Genomic DNA, 18,198 nt, shown 5'->3' with positions numbered 1-18,198 from the left:
ACATTAAAATTACATTGCTTACTATTAAAGCAAAACCTGAGAGAAAAACTCCAAGTGAAACTGAAAGGTCGATTTTGCTTTCCAGATTACAATCTCCAGTACTTTTCCTTGTTTTTTTGTTCATGTTTTTTTCTCACATTACTCCATTGTAGATAACTCCAATGATTAATAAAAACCGATTAATCTTACAATAAGATACCAACACGAACACTGCTGTTGTGAGTCAAATAAATGTTTTAGACAGAGAGCAGGTAAATGTTGTTTACTATTGTGTATCTGTTACATACGGCAAACAAATGATACAGTAACACAGTACTATAAAAGTAGACACAAACTATACTTTTCACTTTCAGGAAGGCAAGGACTTAGCTTGGCAGATGGTGAATAACCACTGACACCTAGTCTGTAGGATTGTTTGGTTAAAATAACATTTTTTTTTAGATACATACTACCCATCCCTTTTATTTAAAACTAAATTAAAAAATAATATGAAAACAAAACAGCTTTGGACAAAGGTAAAAAATACATACAAAAAGTTAATGGGTGTCCTGCCGGGAAACATACTTTATAAAGTGCAGATCTTAGACTCGTTGTCCATCCGGTCAAGGTTGACGTTTTTTTGTCATAAAATGTAATGTGATTGGAAGATTATGTTTGAGGCCAAGGGTTTTTTTTTTTTTGGATGGTCATGTTAAAATGGAGAATATTTCCCAACAAACACACGTTACTCAATAATCTGTGAAACATTCAACATATCAGGGATGAAAAAACATCAAAATCCTATAGCTTTTTACATCGTCAATATTGCCCAAGTACATCTCCCTAATGTTATCCGTTTTTTTTTTTTCTCAATTAAGAAAATAAAGCAAGGCAAACATATTCTTGATCTCTATAAATCCTTAATACATCCAAAGCACTGAATACCAACAAGAGGCAAACACAGGACTCGGAATAAAAATACAACTACAGTATAAAGATAAATTCTATTACTGAAACTTCAAGGCACAAGACTATGTTAAATAGACCATGAACTTTCTACCACGGTGGAACTGGAATCTATTTCTTATAGTTTCATTTGACCTTAAATTGTCCTCCTTGCACGATTCAAAGTGCTGCGTTTTAGTCGTAAGGGTAAATTTCTTTTACTTCAGTCCTACTGTTACACAAAGGAGAAAACTCATATCCGATCTGCTGGGTATACTATCATACTATTGCTATGAAGATAAAACGGTCTATTTCCAATGTTCGATTTGTAATTGAAAAACAAAAGAGAGAAGTAATTCTACTAATAAAAATAAATCTAACACAGAAATCTACTCTAGCCACTACAAGTAGTGGTGTTTGAAGCCCAAACTCAGAAAATACTTCAATGAGACAAATCTGTTCATATCAAACAGACCGAAGTGCACGACCTTCATTATAAACAAGACATTCAGTATTTTATACCGCATGAAACCCTTCGGATTCATTTGTTGTGGTTGGGCTCAGCTCTTGGAGTGCTGTTTGAAAACATCTTATATATAATAGTAAAGGGCAAGCAATGTCCTATCTTCTAATGGTAATCATGCATATTGATACATGTTCACGTACATAGCATGTATTTTTGGCTACAGGGACACAAGGACATTCCAAAGCATATTTCACTGCCAGAGGCACAAATAACCCAAACAAAGGAGGAAATCAAACAAACCAACCAACATATATAAATAACAAAAGTAATCTTACTCTGTCTTTACCCATTTGTAGGGCTCCATTTTTGTCAGTGGGCTTTGAGCGCTACAAAAGGCAAGAAGTTCATAAAGCAGAGGGTTTTATAACAATACGTCATTTCTAGGTGGACACAAATGCCCAGCCGATGGAATAAAAGAAAAATTAACAATGAAACCCTAGTTACAACACACACACACACACACACACACACCAGTGCACGTTCTACCTGTGAAAAATGACCAAAGAAAATCCAAGCGTTTGAGTAAAGTCACCTTCCACGTTGCTTCATTGGGATAAAGGTGTTTCTTTAGAATCAAAGGTCACTTCTACCACCTTAGTAAGTCTCCCAAAATAAAGGCACTACCCTTTCTGTTTCAGCCAGACTGATGCAGCTTGTGAGTCCAGAGTTGAGTCGTCACTTCAATTCATGTCTGGAGGTTTTGTCCCTTCGCTATTTTTCATAACCTGTAACTTAGAATGTGCTTGCCGAGTTTACGGTACAGGGATCCGTTTGTCTACCTCCAATCTCCCGCTCGAGTTTATTTAGCCAGACCAGGGAGACGTTCACCGCAGACAGGTCACAACGTCAGCCGCCGGTTAAGTGAGCGCTCAGACTCTGCCGAGGACAGAGCGCGAGCCGGTGGTGTTTGACTTTAACACTTAAAGTCTGCTGTTTGACCTCAAGCAATTAACTGAGTTTGCTTTTTACGTTCGTTCCTCTGACTTAAAAATCCATTTCCTTCGTTTGCTTTTGACTACTTGAAATGATTACATAGCCCTTGTTCGGAGCGGAAACGCTCTTTTATTCTCGGTGCCTCTTCCCCGTGAGGGTCGAGGGAGCGGGAGGCTGGAGGAAGAGAATAGAGACGCTTTCAGTCTTAAGTCTTGAGGGGAAAAATAAATATGTGATTGTCGATTCTAATTTAATCTACACATTTAGCCACAAAAATATTTTTTTTTTCTTTAAACGTATTGAAGATACCACACAACGAGGCTACTCTACAACACACTTGGAAAAAAAAACTGGTAAGTTCTTTCTCGCATGCATTTGAATCTCTAAACGACAGCAAATATCAAAAACAACTATCGGATTGAACAAGTGCTGAGTTGTTATGACTGATTAAGATTTAGTAGTACATATCTGTCAGCATTTATGTCAGTGATGATGCACAATGTATAAGATTTCATACACAGACAAAACTGAACACAATACTTTGGGGGAAAAAAGAGCAATTCCTCTCTGGGATTATTTAAAATGGCAATATCTAGAATATAAAATAATCATCTGTGATGACATCAGACCAAGAGGTCTGTGATCATTGTTTTATATATATATATAAATGTATTTAAATTTTATTTAGATTAGATTTGACAAGCACATAGAGTGGCATGGTAACGGTCAAACATCAGGACAGTTACTAACTAACTGCTTTTGTCACCTCATTACTGGCCATAAATATGTGATCTCAAATATTGTACGTTAGAGTTGTGGTACTTGGACTCAGACTGCAATTTTTAAATGAACTCAGGTGGTTGTATTCAAACTTGATACAGATTCTGACATTTAGGACTTTTTTTCACTGAGTACAGTCGAATCCACAAAACAAAACTAATAAAACAACATTAAGAAGACAAGACTTTAAAAAACTCAATTGACAAAGGACTATTTTGACTTGACTCAAATATTGTATGTTAGAGTTGTGGTACTTGGACTCAGACTGCAATTTTTAAATGAACTGGGGTGGACTTGTATTCAAACTTGATACAGATTCTGACATTAGGATTTTTTTTACTGAGTACAGTCGAATCCACACAAAAAAGTAATAAAACATCAAATTAAGATGACAAGACATTAAAAAAAAAAACAACTGACAAAAGTCAAAACTTTTTTGACTTGACTCGGACCTGACAAGGTGGGCTCTGACCCAACACTACTGTAAGTGTAAATGTAGCCTTTATGCATGATAATCTAAACAAAAAGAATGGCTCTTTATAACAACACTGAACATGCATTCTATGCTAACACACATCTGAAGAAAGTTACAACCTCCGGACATGAAACAGAAGTCTGTGCAAAGCTAACCAGAAAAAAATATATGCAAATAAATCGGTAGGCTTCTCACAATTCCAATATTCGAAGTCTTTCAAAAGTAAGGTGCAATTCATCTAGAAGAAGAAACGAAAATGAAACAGAGAAAGTGCTGTAAAGTTTCCGTAAAATCCTAATAAATTCTACATAATCAACAAAGAAGAACTTCCTCAGTTTTGGTTCTTGATTTCCTTAGGATTCTGTTTCATCCCAAAGGTACAATCAAATTAATTACCAAGACATCTTTAGCATGTCCAATCTCGAACAACTGTGATTTGCTGTCCTCCTTTCTGATTGCAAATGTCATTTTGAAAAAGTAGGCTTTAAAAAAAACTAATAGAACTATTCATGATTGCATGGTCTTGTACAATGTATGCAAGTTAGTTTTTCCTTCATTTGTTGCCAAGTAATGTCTCATAATACTCATAATTCAAAATATTTATGTATCTATAACGTTTAACCCTCATCGTTAGTGCTGAACCTGGCTTTATGTACAAGAAAGACAATGTCGGAGTACTGTAATAATAAATAGCACGCGAAGCACGCAAACATCAGCAACCCATGCATTTGACACAGCTACATCCTGACAAGACATTATATAAATATAGCCATCTATTAACTTCCCCGTCAGAATCGTTTTAGAACAGCAGCTCTATGGGATTAGTCTTTAACCACACACAATAAAACCAAAAGCTACATTTGAAACGGTATGCTTTTTTTGTTGTTTTTTTTTGTAAGGGATTTGTGTCGCAGAAACACAAGGCCAGGACTTCATGGAAAAAAAGCAGGTAAACGTAACAGATTTCTTTTCTCGCGAGTTGACATCTACTCCAGATGCTACACTGGACTGTGCTTTCGATATTCCCTAACAAATACATTTGTGCTTTATCTCGCCCACCAGAGAAAATGAAAAGCAGAGCTTTTCAGCTCTAGTCGCATTTTCTCAGGCATTTTTCCGAAACAGGTGATTGGGTTAATCAAACTACTGGTAATTAATAGATGTGCGCTAAAAATACCAACTCAAAAAGGAAATGCTACCAAATTCAATTGATCTTCACAGGTCAACAGGCTGGAAATGTCAGCTTGCCGCGAACCCACAACTAGGAAGTTCTTTTCTGTCAGAGTTAAGCTAGCGTCTGATTTCAAAGGTGAGGATGCTGCAACAGCTGCGTCCGACTCAAATGGAAAGGTGGAGATCGGAAACGTGGCCCTTTTTTTTCTTCAGCTCGCCGTCGGATTTGCCCCTTCGTTTTAGACACAAAAGGAAGAACACACTGATAGGACACCTTTTTGCTAGGGTTGAGATGACATGACTATGAGGCATTTTAGTACTTTCGAGAGCATTTTTGATTTACGACAACTATGGCGTGTGACTTGTGCATCCATTACCACTTGAGTGTGTTTCTACGTCCTACAAGCTCTGACAAAGGAATAACTGGTTTAGGTGAGTGCCAAGATATACTAATACAAAGATATAGTGGGAAATCAAAGGAAACCGTAAAGAAAAAAAGGTTAGCAGAGAATTCATCCGGAAGCAAGAGAATTATCGCCCCGCGTCCAACCCACAGAGAGAACGAGACACAACAGCTGCCTTTTGTTTAAGTACGTTTACATTTTTGTATATTTTTGTTTCCTTTTTCTTTTTTCCTCAGTAAAAAAGAACGAGAAATCACTCGTCTCGCCACGATCGCCTCTGACTCTTCGCACGCGAAGCCACTTAGTCAGTCAGCTCACTGGCTCGCTCACTGGTGTCCGGGACTCGACCGTTTCCTCTCGGCTCGGCCTCGGGACGGCGGAGGGAGGAACAATGTCTCTCAGCTCCTTGCCGTCCCCCGTCACAGACGTCTGCTGCCCTCTCAGGTCAGAGGAGGCCATCTTGCTTGCGTTCTGAGCGTCTCTATCAGTTCTGGCTTCCTCTCTGCAGGCCACTTGCTCTGCTTTGGGCCTGGAGGTGCTCAAGTCCTGGGGTTCGTTTTCCATGGCCGCAGGTGGCCCCCCTTGCGTGGAGTGACCCAGGGAGAGCTGGTGAGCCTGTGGAGTGTAGGTGGAGGGCGGCATGGCCTGCAGATGGTGGTGTTGGTGGTGGTGATGATGGTGGTGGTGTTTAAAGTGCTGCCCTCGCTGATCTCTCTTCTTGTGACTCTTCGATCCGCTGCCGCTTGTTGCCGTCCCGCTGCCGCTGCTGCCGTTCCCCGGATCCGTGGACGCCTCTTTGTGCTTCCGGCCGGGATGCTTGTGAGACTTTTGTCCCGTTTCTGCCTCCTCCCCTGTAGGGGTCACAGTTGATGCAGTCAGTCGTTTTGCTATCCCTGGTGTGAACGTCTCTGTCGTGGATGTGGTGGATCCTTCCAACTCCTCTAAAGTCTCTCGGGTTTTGCGTTTCTTGATAGGAAGTGCCCTCTCCTGAACAGGCTTTACGGAAGACTCCTTCTGAGCTTTTTTCTTGGCCTCAGCGGTGAGAATGGCCGCGGCGGCGTAGGCCGCGGCTGAGCCCGCCCCCACTGCCGTCTGTGAAGCGACTGCTGGCTTGCGGCCACGTTTTTTGGGGGTGCTCGCCGGTTCCTGTTCCGATTTCCGCTTGCGCCCTCGGCGCACTTTGGCAACTGGCGCTTGCCCCGCTGGAGCCCCTGGTTCAGTTTTGGGGGCCACAAAGGGCATCTTTACAAGGAGTTTTCCTGGACTCTTTTCTACGACACGCTTTACTGCCACCCCTTCCGTGGCCTGCCGTACCTTGCCGCTGCCTTTTGGCCGACCCCTCCCGCGTCCAGAGGGTTTGACCACTTTTGGCTTCTTTGGCGGTCTCTTTTCTCTGCGAGAGGGGCTCCCTCGGCCAGTAACTGTGAAGTCAAAGTCATTAGGATCCGTGGTGGTATCGCCCACCTTTTGGAAGTACGCCATAAGCTCCACTTTGGAACGGAAGGCTTTCCCTTCTGGGCTGAAAAAAAAAAAAAAAAAAAAGACAATATATTTTGTATTACACAAATTGATGGCTGTTGTTTTGAGAAAACAATGAAGAAAAGTGGTAACATTTTACAATAAGGTTCCATTTGTTAATGTTTGTTAATGTTAGTTAATGTTTATTACAGTATTTATTAATCTTTGTTAGTGTTAGTTCACAGTGCATTAACTAATGTTAACAAGCACAACTTGATTTGTCACCCTGGACCACAAAACCAGTCATAAGGCTCAATTGAAATGTAAAATCTGAATAAATAAATTTTCTACTGATGTATGGTTTGTTACGATAAGACAATATTTGGCCAAGATACAACTATTTGAAAATCTGGAAACTGAGGGTGTAAAAAAAAATCTAAATATTTAGAAAATCTTCTTTAAAGATGTTCAAATGAAGTTCTCAGCAATGCATATTACTAATCAAACGTTTTGGTAATCAAAATACGGTAGGAAATTTACAAAATGTCTTCATGATCTTTACTTAATATCCTAATGTTTTTTGGCATCAATGAAAAATCAATAATTTTGACCCATACAATGTATTGTTGGCTATTGCTACAAATACACCTTAAGACTGTTTTTGTGGTCCAGAGACACATTTTAATAATGCATTAATAAATGTTGAAATTAACATTAACTATGATTAATAAAAGCTGTAAAAGTATTGTTCATTCTTAGTTAATGTTAACTGAAGTAACTGATTAATGAACCTTACTGTAAAGTGTTACAGAGAAAGTTTATGTGATAAATTAGAATTTTTAACCACACAAGTAAATCATAGATTCCAAATATGAATATCTTTTTGAATTTCACTTTTATTCCTATTGAGCAGCCTTTTAATAAAAATGAAATTAAAGGGGGGAAAAGCATTATGCAACGTAAATCAGACCTGTGATCCAAATATGAATATTTTCTTGAAATTCACTTTAATTCTTATTAAACATTCTTTAATAAAAGTGAAATCAAAGAAAATAACAGTGTTGGTGGAAGTAAATCATACAAATCTGCAGTCCAAATACAAATATTTTCTTTGATTTCGATTATTTTTAATCAAGCACCTTTTAATAAGAATAAAATGAAATCAAAGAAGGTTGTGGGAACCGTGACACATCGATCAGTGTTGAACGGCATGCACCCTTATTCATTATGTCAAATTGTTTGGCAGAACAATAGACTTGACAACAGTGAATTATTTAGCCATACAACACAACAAATCTCATAAATAAATCCATATTCAGCTCCAAAACACACATTTCTGTGACCCCGAACAGTGTAATCCACAACTCTCTCTGTATACGTGTAATTTGTATTTATTGAACAACAACAACTGAGTTGTTATATCATTCTTCAAATACTGCTGGGACCTGTTACACATGCTCATGTCTAACACTGGAAGTGACTAGCGACCTCAGACAAATCAGCTGTAAATCTGTGATTAAAAGACAGCTCACTTTGAGAGAGATAACTGTATTAGCGTCCACACCAGTGCACGATAACGCTCTGTTTATTATAAGCACATGCTGCCTTTACGACGTTTGCTACTTTAAATCCTCAAGCTCTGTAAAGCAGAATGGATTCTGATTGGCTGTCAAAAATAATTTTAATTGTGATTCCAACTATATTGTGATTATGTGCTGTTATCTTGATAGTTGTACGTGTGAAATTTAGAATGATTTTTCTTTATTGTTGTCATTCTTTCTAAGATTTCAGCGATAAATAAAATACAAAGGTTTCTTTTTTAAAACATTAGTATAAAACTGGCTTTGTATGGGTCAAAACTAGTTTACACTAGGGCTGTCATGATTTCTCGATTCAATTCGAGTACTCGATTTTGAAAAATCCTTGACTGCAATTTGTCTGTGTTGATTAATCGGCAAAATACCGGAAATGGCACATTTTAGGGACGAGAATACATGAAACGCATTATTAGACCGTTTTACAAAGCTTCATGATGTAATAAATCAATTTAAAAATAAAAATACAGAATAATGCTATTGTGAATTCACAACAAAATCTATGATTCAATTAAATAAATATATGCAATGCAGGTTTACTATATGCGCTCCACATGAACTGTTATCATTTACAAATGTGGAGCGTCTCAAACTCCATCTCTGCAAATTACTGAGTTTGGGTTTATTATAACGTTAAACTGGGAACACAACCTGCGCCACTTCATTAGATTTGTAATGTAAATCATTTATAAACCTAGGCAAACACAGGAGAATACATCAATTTCTGTTCAAATCCTCTGATTTTACACGTTTTGATATCCATGTATTCAGTAAATTACAGTGGCTGTAGCATTTCTGTCAGAAAGAAATGGCCAAATATTAATGATTAAGTGGACATCTGAATAAAATGTTGTTTAGTCAATATTAAACAAGGATCAGATTGCGGAGTAAAGTGTAAAAACAATCGTCAGGCCGTTGGCACCATCTGCAGTTATTTGTTATAATGTATAATGTACATTAGTTCTATTATTTATAATACGATATGTAGTTAAATAGTTTTGTTCAATAAAACCATTTGATTACTTGCTTTTGATACTTAATTTGAACTCATTTGTATTGCCTCATTGCTATTTTATATATTTTAAAGGATACTGTTTGCTTAGATCTGTTTTAATTACAACAAAAGTAGAATTATCAGATTACCTGATTAATCGCCAGAATAATCGACTGATTACTCGATTACTCAAATAATCATTAGTGACAGCACTAGTTTACACATATATAGTGAAAAACAAAAGATGATTTAAGTTTACAGGCCAGAAACCAGAAGTAAAGAAGTATATAACAAATAAGATTCAAATAAACAATTCATGATATATGTAAACAGGGAATACAGCATATCAAATGAGGCCCTAACTGGTACTTCCAGTGTTAAAAGGGTTAAGTTTTGTTGCGTTGCAGCATGCCGTTTCCCTAAAATTAGCAGTCAAAGACTCTCCAAACACAATAACTTAACTTTAACAATGACTGATTTGTTGCATGTGTCATTTGGAAGCAGTATTATGAAAGGAATATCATCACAGCTGCTCTCAAAACAAAACAAAACAAAAAACTACCTGTAACTTGTACTAACTTGATCAGGTAGACATCAAATTTATTATGAACTGTTATCATTTACAGGAGAATACATCAATATCTGCTCAAATCCTCTGAGTTTACACATTTTTGATTTCCACGTATTCAATAACTTACAGTGGCTGTAGCAGTTCTGTTGTAAAGAAATGTCCAAATATTAATGATTAACGCCATCTGCAGTTATTTGTTGTAATGCATAATGTACATTAGTTCTATTATTTATAATACTTTATGTAGTTAAACGGTTTTGTTTAAAAAAAAACATTAAATTTACTTGCTTTTGATACATCACTTAAATTAATTTTTATTGCCTCATTGCTATTTTATATATTTTAAATACTATTGTTCGCTTAGGTCTGTTTTAATTACCACAAAAAATGCATAATTATCCGATTACTCGATTAATTGTCAGAATAATCGACTGATTACTCGATTACTCAAATAATCGTTACAGCTCTAGTTTACAAACATATAGTAAAAAACAAAAGATGATTTAAATTTGTAGGCCAGAAACCAGGAGAGTTTACACGTTTTGATTTCCACATATTCAGTAAATTACAGTGGCTGTAGCATTTCTGCCGTAAAGAAATGGCCAAATATTAATGATCAAGTGGACATCTGAATAAAATGTTGTTTAGTCAATATTAAACAAGAATCAGATTGCGCAGTAAAGTGTAAAAACAATCATCAGGCCGTTGGCACCATCTGCAGTTATTTGTTATAATGCATAATGTACATTAGTTCTATTATTTATAATACGCTACGTAGTTAAATTGTTTTGTTCAATAAAACCATATGATTACTTGCTTTTGATACATCACTTGAACTAATATTTATTGCCTATTGCTATTTTATAAATTTTAAATGCCATTGTTCGCTTAGGTCTGTTTTAATTACCACAAAAAAAGCATAATTATCCGATTACTCGATTAATTGTCAGAATAATCGACTGATTACTCAATTACAAAAATAATCATTAGTGACAGCACTAGTTTACATATATAGTGATTCAAGTTTACAGGCCAGAAACCAGAAGTAAAGAAGTATATAACAAATAAGATTGAAATAAACAATTCATAATATATGTAAACGGGGAATACAACATATCAAATGAGGCCCTAACTGGTACTTCCAGTGTTAAAAGGGTTAAGTTTTGTTGCGTTGCAGCATGCCGTTTCCCTAAAATTAGCAGTCAAAGACTCTCCAAACACAATAACTTAACTTTAACAATGACTGATTTGTTGCATGTGTCATTTGGAAGCAGTATTATGAAAGGAATATCATCACAGCTGCTCTCAAAACAAACAAAAAAAAAAGCACTAACTTCCTGTAACTTGTACTAACTTGATCAGGTAGACATCAAATTTTCCAGCGGATCGCCCCGACTTGCGCTGTTTCAGCTTGCGCGTCCAACCTTGAGGCAGTGAAGGGTCGTCATACAGCGGGCCTCTGTCCCGAATGATGGAACGCCGCTGCTTGGCCGACGCGGAAGATTCTGGAGCGCTGAGAGCAGCTCCAACTTCAGGGTCAACGGGTTCAGACTTCCCTGCCTCCGTCTGTTGTCCAACATCCCCCTGCGTAAGGAGGGGCAGGGGTGGAGGAACGGACACTGTGGCCTCGAGTTTTTCCACATCTTGCCGTTCCCTTTTGTTTTTCTTCTGCTTCTGCGTCTTGTCTTTTGGGCCCTCCTGGTCTTCATTCTTGTCCTCACCTCTGCTGACAACACAAAAAAATAAGTGGCACACACTGAGACAGGATGACAGCCTTACGGGCCTGTATTCAAGTCAAACGCTTGTCTATGAAGTATTTATTTTTTGTAACTGAACAGGAGTGCTGCGATTGCATGTTTGTCATCATACATTCAATATTGTGGCTTCAAAGCATGCTCATTTTCAGATCACACAAGCTCTATTAAATACCAACGTGCAGGCGAGATGTGGCCTGAATTTGAAGCGTAAGCATAAAACTCGGTTAACCAAATAAAATGATGCAATCCGCATCTTAACATCTTCAGACGTCATGTGAAACCTGAGTCTAGGATGTGTCAATATCGTAATGTTCAATTTGCTTACAGACACACGGAAATCACCCCGGAGGTGTTGAGAGGCCCGTGTCAAGCAAAACCTTGACGTGGAGGTTGAATCATTGTGTCTTTAGGGGACGGAGGAATTTCCCACTTGTCTGTGGCTTGTCCCTCAAGGCGACAACAAACTCTTTGTCTTTTTTACAAAAGAAGTTAATGATCAACTTCATTCGCCTTAGACTTAATTGTCAGATTGCTCTCAAAACGTATGTTTTTAGTAGTGACCATCACAATGATCACAATTACAATGAAAACAAATATACCTCGTGAACTAAATAACATCTACAGCAAAGAAAAAGCAATAACTAACCAAAACATGCTGCTGACTTATTTGGAACTTGCCGTCTTACAATACAGCTTAGTTTCAGTTTACAAAACTTTCACAGCTACGCTGAATTAAATGTCACATTTTTGAGATGTTCTTAACATTTACAGTCAACTCTAACAGGGTGGAGGCTGTAACAGGTCCCACATGTTTTAAGCTCAAATGTTGTCACATTCAATGACAGTACAGTTTTGAAATTCAGAAGGCGAAGTCAAGCATTGAACACATTGAGAAAGTTTAACAGGTACATAAAGCTAAAAGAAGTAGTACTTTGATGTTTTACGTTACAGTCACTTAAACAACCACTAAGAGTCTGCAAAAAGAATCGCTGACTTGTTTCCGTACATCAACAAGAATCACCAAACCTTAAAAGCACACAAGTTAAAAACAAACATTCATTCAAGAGTATTCAATGTTGATGTGTATGAAATAGCACCTTGTCATACTATATTGCACAGAAAGGTACACACTCTTAAAAATAAAGGTGCTTCACGATGCCATAGAAGAACCTTTTTTGTCTAAATGGTTCCATAAAGAACTTTTAACATCTGAAGAACCTTTATGTTTCACAAAAGTTTCTTTGTAGCGAAAGAAGGTTCTTCAGATTATAAAAAGGTAAGAAAGAGATGGTCCTTTAAAGAACCTTTGACTGAATTGTTCTTTGTGGAACAAAAAATGGTTTGTCTATGGCATTGCTGTGAAGAACCTTTTGAAGCACTTCTATTTTTAAGAGTGTATGTGAATGCCATTTAGCCAATTTAGGAGTATACATGCTGCACTTAGTATGCATGTAAAGTTTAGCTAAAATATTTAATCTGCACTATAAACCATGAGCTAACTATGTGGAGTAGCATTTCCCACAATGCAATTTTACCATTTTTTAAAACTTCAGTAGAGCACAACAGTTGGGTTCCAAACGCAGAAATCACATTTTCACCAAAGTGGGCTTGATTTTAAACAATACCGTATAAAATGTTAAAAAGCTTAAAGATTGTTTATCATAAGCATATCATATGTGCTTCTGTAGAAGTCGGCGAAAAAGTAAGTTGTTTAATTTAAAGTTGTTTCTTTTTAAAAATATCTAAGTCAAATTCCCAGTGAAAAACTACGCTATCCATAATCCTAAAATGATCCACACCAAAACATTTATATAGAAATGGAAATCGCAACAAATAATGTAATCAAGTCTGTCTCCCAAGTCTCAAAGTACGTATTTCCATATTATTCTGCAATGAACATCATTTAGAACGCAATGCTGTTTTGCTTAAAATCAACCAGTTTTAGTTTTCACATTTTTTACAACATGAAGTTGTTATATTGAGGATCTGGCAACTCTGAATATGATTTAAATGCTTGGTGACACATAAAAGAGGACTGACAGCATGAGATAAAGAATCCTCCAAGCATTCAGGATCAAAAATGATAGTAAAACGAAAGAGACAAAGTGGTTTCTATTTGACTTTTAAATAAAACACTCTTAAAACTTCCGGTGTTTTAACTAATAACCAGACTGCGCTACATCCTCAGTAACATGCACTTGACTTCTTGATTGATATCTTTTGAAGAGCACGTGTTGTGAAGGTACATTTCTATAATTACTTTATTAAACCATCCAAAAAAAATTTAATTTTAAGCAAAACCTTCATCAATTCACCACTTTAGCTGGACAATTGTGTTATTTTCTGACATAAAACATTTTTGGCAAGTTCACATGACTTGCAAAACTCACTCTGAGTACATTTTGCATATATGTTATGCACTCATGCTATGAAAAACTACATGGAATTGCATTTCATCAATATTTGTAAAATGAATCACACTGCAGGACCACCTAAAATGAGTTTAAGACAATTAAGTTATTAAAAATGTTGATACATCCACTAACATGACCTAATATATACAATATCCCTCATTTAAAATCTTTATGCATTCACATTTAATTAATTTACAACCTCAACATGTATTGCATGCTCCATGAAATTATTGCTAGGGCGGATACTGGATCATTCGGCGTAGATGAGATATTCTGTTTGCTAGCCATGGAATAATTTATAGATTTGACCTTATACATGAACCACCCATTTATGAGATGAACACCAGCACGTTTTAAGTTTTCTTTAAGCCACTACTTTGTTGGGGGCAAGTCAATTAAAAAAACATAATGGAAGCTAATTGGTATTGGTCATAATTAAGTTTTCATTATGAACGTTGACTGTTCAATTTAGTAATAAGTATGAGCTTCACAGGAGACGCCAAAGGCCTTGTACCTCAGCTGGAAATCAATGAATATGTGTATTAGACAGCTCTTCTTATGTAACCTTATCAAATCAGAAGAATTATACCATGTTGGACAATCAAGGATCATGTTTAACCATAATGAACATTTGATATCTGAAAACCAGAGACGAGAGATTGTGACGGTGTTTATTTGAACTTCCATAACGATGGTGAAAAATCAACTTGCCCCATTGTTTATAATAAAACAAAGCCTACTGGTCTGTTTTACCAGAAAATATTTTTTCAGCTTTTCTACTTTAGAATGTAATGTTAATTTAACATGATACCCTGGACCACAAAACCAGTCTTAAGTAGCATGGGTATATTTGTAGCAATCGCCCAAAATGATATTTTTTTTCTTTTAAGCCAAAAATCATTAGGATATTAAGTAAAGATCACGTCCATGAAGATATTTTGTACATGTCCTACCGTGAATATATCAAAACTTAATTTTTGATTAGTAATATGCATTACTAAGAACTCCAGATTTTTAAAGAGTTGTATCTCATCTAAATATTGTCCTATCATAACAAACTTATTTATTCAGCTTTCAGATTATGTATAAATCCCATTTTCCAAAAATTGACCCTTATGACTGGTTTTGTGGTCCAGGGTTACATATAATATGACCCTGGACCACAAAACCAGTCTTAAGTATAATGGGTATAGTTGTAGCAATTGCCAAAAATGATTGATTTTTCTTTTAAGCCAAAAATCATTATGATATTAAGTAAAGATCGTGTTCCATGAAGATATTCTGTACATGTCCTACTGTGAATATATCAAAACGTAATTTTTGATTAGTAATATGCATTGCTAAGAACTGTTTTTGCACCCTCAGATTCCAGATTTTTAAAAAGTTGTATCTCGGCTAAATATTGTCCTATCATAAAAAAACGTATTTATTCAGCAATTTTAAATAACTGACCCTTTTGACTGGTTTTGTGGTCCAGGGTCACATATAATACCTTAAAACTTGAAAAATAAAAACTGTCAGTGGATTTCAAAACAACATTTTAGAGAGCAAATTAAATTCATAATAAATGTTCAACTGTAAAATACTAAAGCTATAAAATATTGCACGGCTGGCAAACAAAATGTTTCATCTAGCCAGTTCCCTTGCAATGAATTCATGGAGCATGCAACACAGGAAGAAGTTGCACAGGATGCAAGTTGAGCCTTCGAGACATGTCACAAGTGTGTGCAGAAGACATGAGGCAGAGTGTCTTGCATGTCACTCAGTTTGTGCAAATCCCCCTGCGGTCGACCACACACACATAGAGAGACAAATATGATGCTGCTAGCTGATCCGTTAGCTGGCTACCGGAAGTCAGCTCAACAATATCACCAGCCTGCTCTCACATGGGAGTGCCTTGTGCATTGCTAAAGCGAGCTGACTAACGTTATCTATTTCAGTGATGCGAGCAGCACAACAGTGCGTTTTGCACCTGGAGTTCTACGGTTCGCATGCTGCAGGGGCAAAACGAGCAGCAATAACAACACAAGAGACACACGCACGGTGACATCAGGCAGAGAAATAGCACACTGGCCAACTTGCTTGCATATGCAAACTTGGTACCTGATGATGCACAGCACAATGAACTAAAACGCATGTTAACCTCATTTCTAAGCACTTAAGTCAAGCCATTCCACGCCAGGACAGGCAGATCTATCTGGAGCAAATCTCATTTCGGTCCCCTGGCTTGTCCTGCAGCGCCACAAGCAAGCTAACTTACTTCAGTCTGCTGTTTTTGACAGCTAGCGAGCGCTCGGAATGAAACAACACGGGAGCGCCGTAACATTCGCGCGAATATCAGCAAAACAAAACATGTGTGCGTCCAAACCCCCAGGCAGCCGTTCGCTCCAGATTTCAGATGAGTTTTTGAAGTCACGTCAGAAAACGACACCAAACACACGCTGGGCTAAAGTGCGCGGCTCTCGTGCCGCACAAAGTGTCCGCTGATCGTGGAAAAAGAGCGGGAGAAATACGAGTGACGTATTCTCAACGCCTTCGCGGGCTAGCGCGGCTAACATTTCCCCCCCTCGGCTCAGCCTGCGCCTGCCTGACAAAATATCACAGCGACGATCAAAACCTACGCCATCGCCGCTCGCGACGCCTGACATTGGAATCCGTGACAATGGGAATGGATGCGATTCACACTTACAGTCTCTCCTCTCCGCTCTCTGCGGCGGCCATTTTTATTTAAATAAATAAATTTCCAAAAAATCACGCAACATCTTTGTGGGTACCCCTCACCCTCCTCTCCCACTCCCTCTAACACAACACCATCCTTCGAACGCGAGTTCTCGCGAGACGCGGGGTGGAAGGGAAAGGGGGTAGCGCGTACGTTCTCGCGAGAGCTGAGAAGTGGATAACCAGAGAGGGGAAACAACGTCCAGGGCGAGGAAAGCTGCATTGCACACCAGAATAGTAGTGCATATCTGTATTCTTCCATTCTGTGGTAAAGTCCTGTTTTATATAGGATAAATCCATGTCAAGTTGAATGTGTTTTCAGATATTTTTGCCTTGGGACGAAAGATTTATAAACATTTATAAACACCCCTTTCAAACAGGTCTGCACATCATATATGGGAGACTAGATTTGTCACTTTAAATAAATAAATAATTACACGTCTATTCCAAAAATAAAAACTATGTACATTATTATTCAAAAAATAAAATTTTCACTTTTCAAGTCGACTGTTTACAGTCAGTTGTTTTTAGGTGGCCAATATGATTATTTTCACCAGCTACAAAATGGTTTTAAGTCAGTTATTTCTATCTATTGCTGTAGTGTGTCAGTAGGACATATCAGTTTACATTTCCAAACATTCATTTTGCCATTAATTGTAATAATCCAGTGAGATTTTAGTTTGCACAAGGAGTCTGACAACAGCCAGTGCTCCACACAGAGATCTGATCTCATCATCATGCAGTCTGTCTGGAATGAACAATTATTTATTTATTTAAAGTGACAAATCTAGTCTCTCATATATGATGTGCAGACCTATTTGAAAGTGGTGTTTATAAATCTTTCGTCACAAGGCAAAAATATCTGAAAACACATTCAACTTGACACGGATGTATCCTATAGAAAACAGGACTTTATCACAGAATTTTACATTTCCAAACATTCAGATCAGATCTCTGTGTGGAGCACTAGCTGTTGTCAGACTCTTTGTGCAAATGAAAACCGCACTTTATTAGTACAATTAATGGCAAAATGAATGTTTGGAAATGTAAAATTCTGTAATAAAGTCCTATTTTCTATAGGATACATCCATGTCGAGTTGAATGTGTTTTCAGATATTTTTGCCTTGTAACGAAAGATTTATAAACATTTATAAACACCCCTTTGAAACGGGTCTGCACATCATATATGAGAGACTAGATTTGTCACTTTAAATAAATGTGACCCTGGACCACAAAACCAGTCTTAAGTCGCTGGGGTATATTTGTAGCAATAGCCAAAAATACATGGTATGGGTCAAAATTATTGATTTTTCTTTTATGTCAAAAATCATTAGGAAATTAAGTAAAGATCATGTTCCATGAAGATTTTTTATAAAATTCCTACTGTAAACCTATCAAAGTGTAATTTTTGATTAGTAATATGCATTTCTAAGAACTTAATTTGGACAACTTTAAAGGTGATTTTCTCAGTATTTT

General features: G+C 37.1%; 1 protein-coding gene across 1 annotated transcript; it reads right to left on the bottom strand.

Moving 5' to 3' along the window:
* Positions 1-246: 246 nt before the first annotated feature.
* On the bottom strand, positions 247-16,790 carry mecp2 (methyl CpG binding protein 2). The gene is made up of 3 exons (XM_073819088.1): positions 16,694-16,790; positions 11,188-11,556; positions 247-6,734 (listed from the first exon to the last, which is right to left on the bottom strand). The coding sequence occupies exons 1-3, from the start codon at positions 16,723-16,725 to the stop codon at positions 5,525-5,527; spliced, it is 1,611 nt and encodes a 536-aa protein (XP_073675189.1). The 5' UTR covers positions 16,726-16,790; the 3' UTR covers positions 247-5,524.
* Positions 16,791-18,198: the final 1,408 nt, after the last annotated feature.

The sequence above is a fragment of the Garra rufa genome, chromosome 15 (genome assembly GCF_049309525.1).
Source record: "Garra rufa chromosome 15, GarRuf1.0, whole genome shotgun sequence".
Taxonomy (NCBI): domain Eukaryota; kingdom Metazoa; phylum Chordata; class Actinopteri; order Cypriniformes; family Cyprinidae; genus Garra; species Garra rufa.
The sequence above is the reverse complement of the archived record's forward strand: the minus strand, read 5'-3'. Positions and strand labels throughout refer to the sequence as shown.

Bases quoted from the DNA above. Each gene is read 5' to 3' on its own strand.
- mecp2 (XM_073819088.1), bottom strand. From the start codon at position 16,725: ATGGCCGCCGCAGAGAGCGGAGAGGAGAGACT. The intron at 11,557-16,693 runs GTAAGTGTGAAT...TGTTGTCAGCAG, and splicing joins GAGAGCGGAGAGGAGAGACT to AGGTGAGGACAAGAATGAAG. The intron at 6,735-11,187 runs GTTAGTACAAGT...TTTTTTTTTCAG, and splicing joins TTTGATGTCTACCTGATCAA to CCCAGAAGGGAAAGCCTTCC.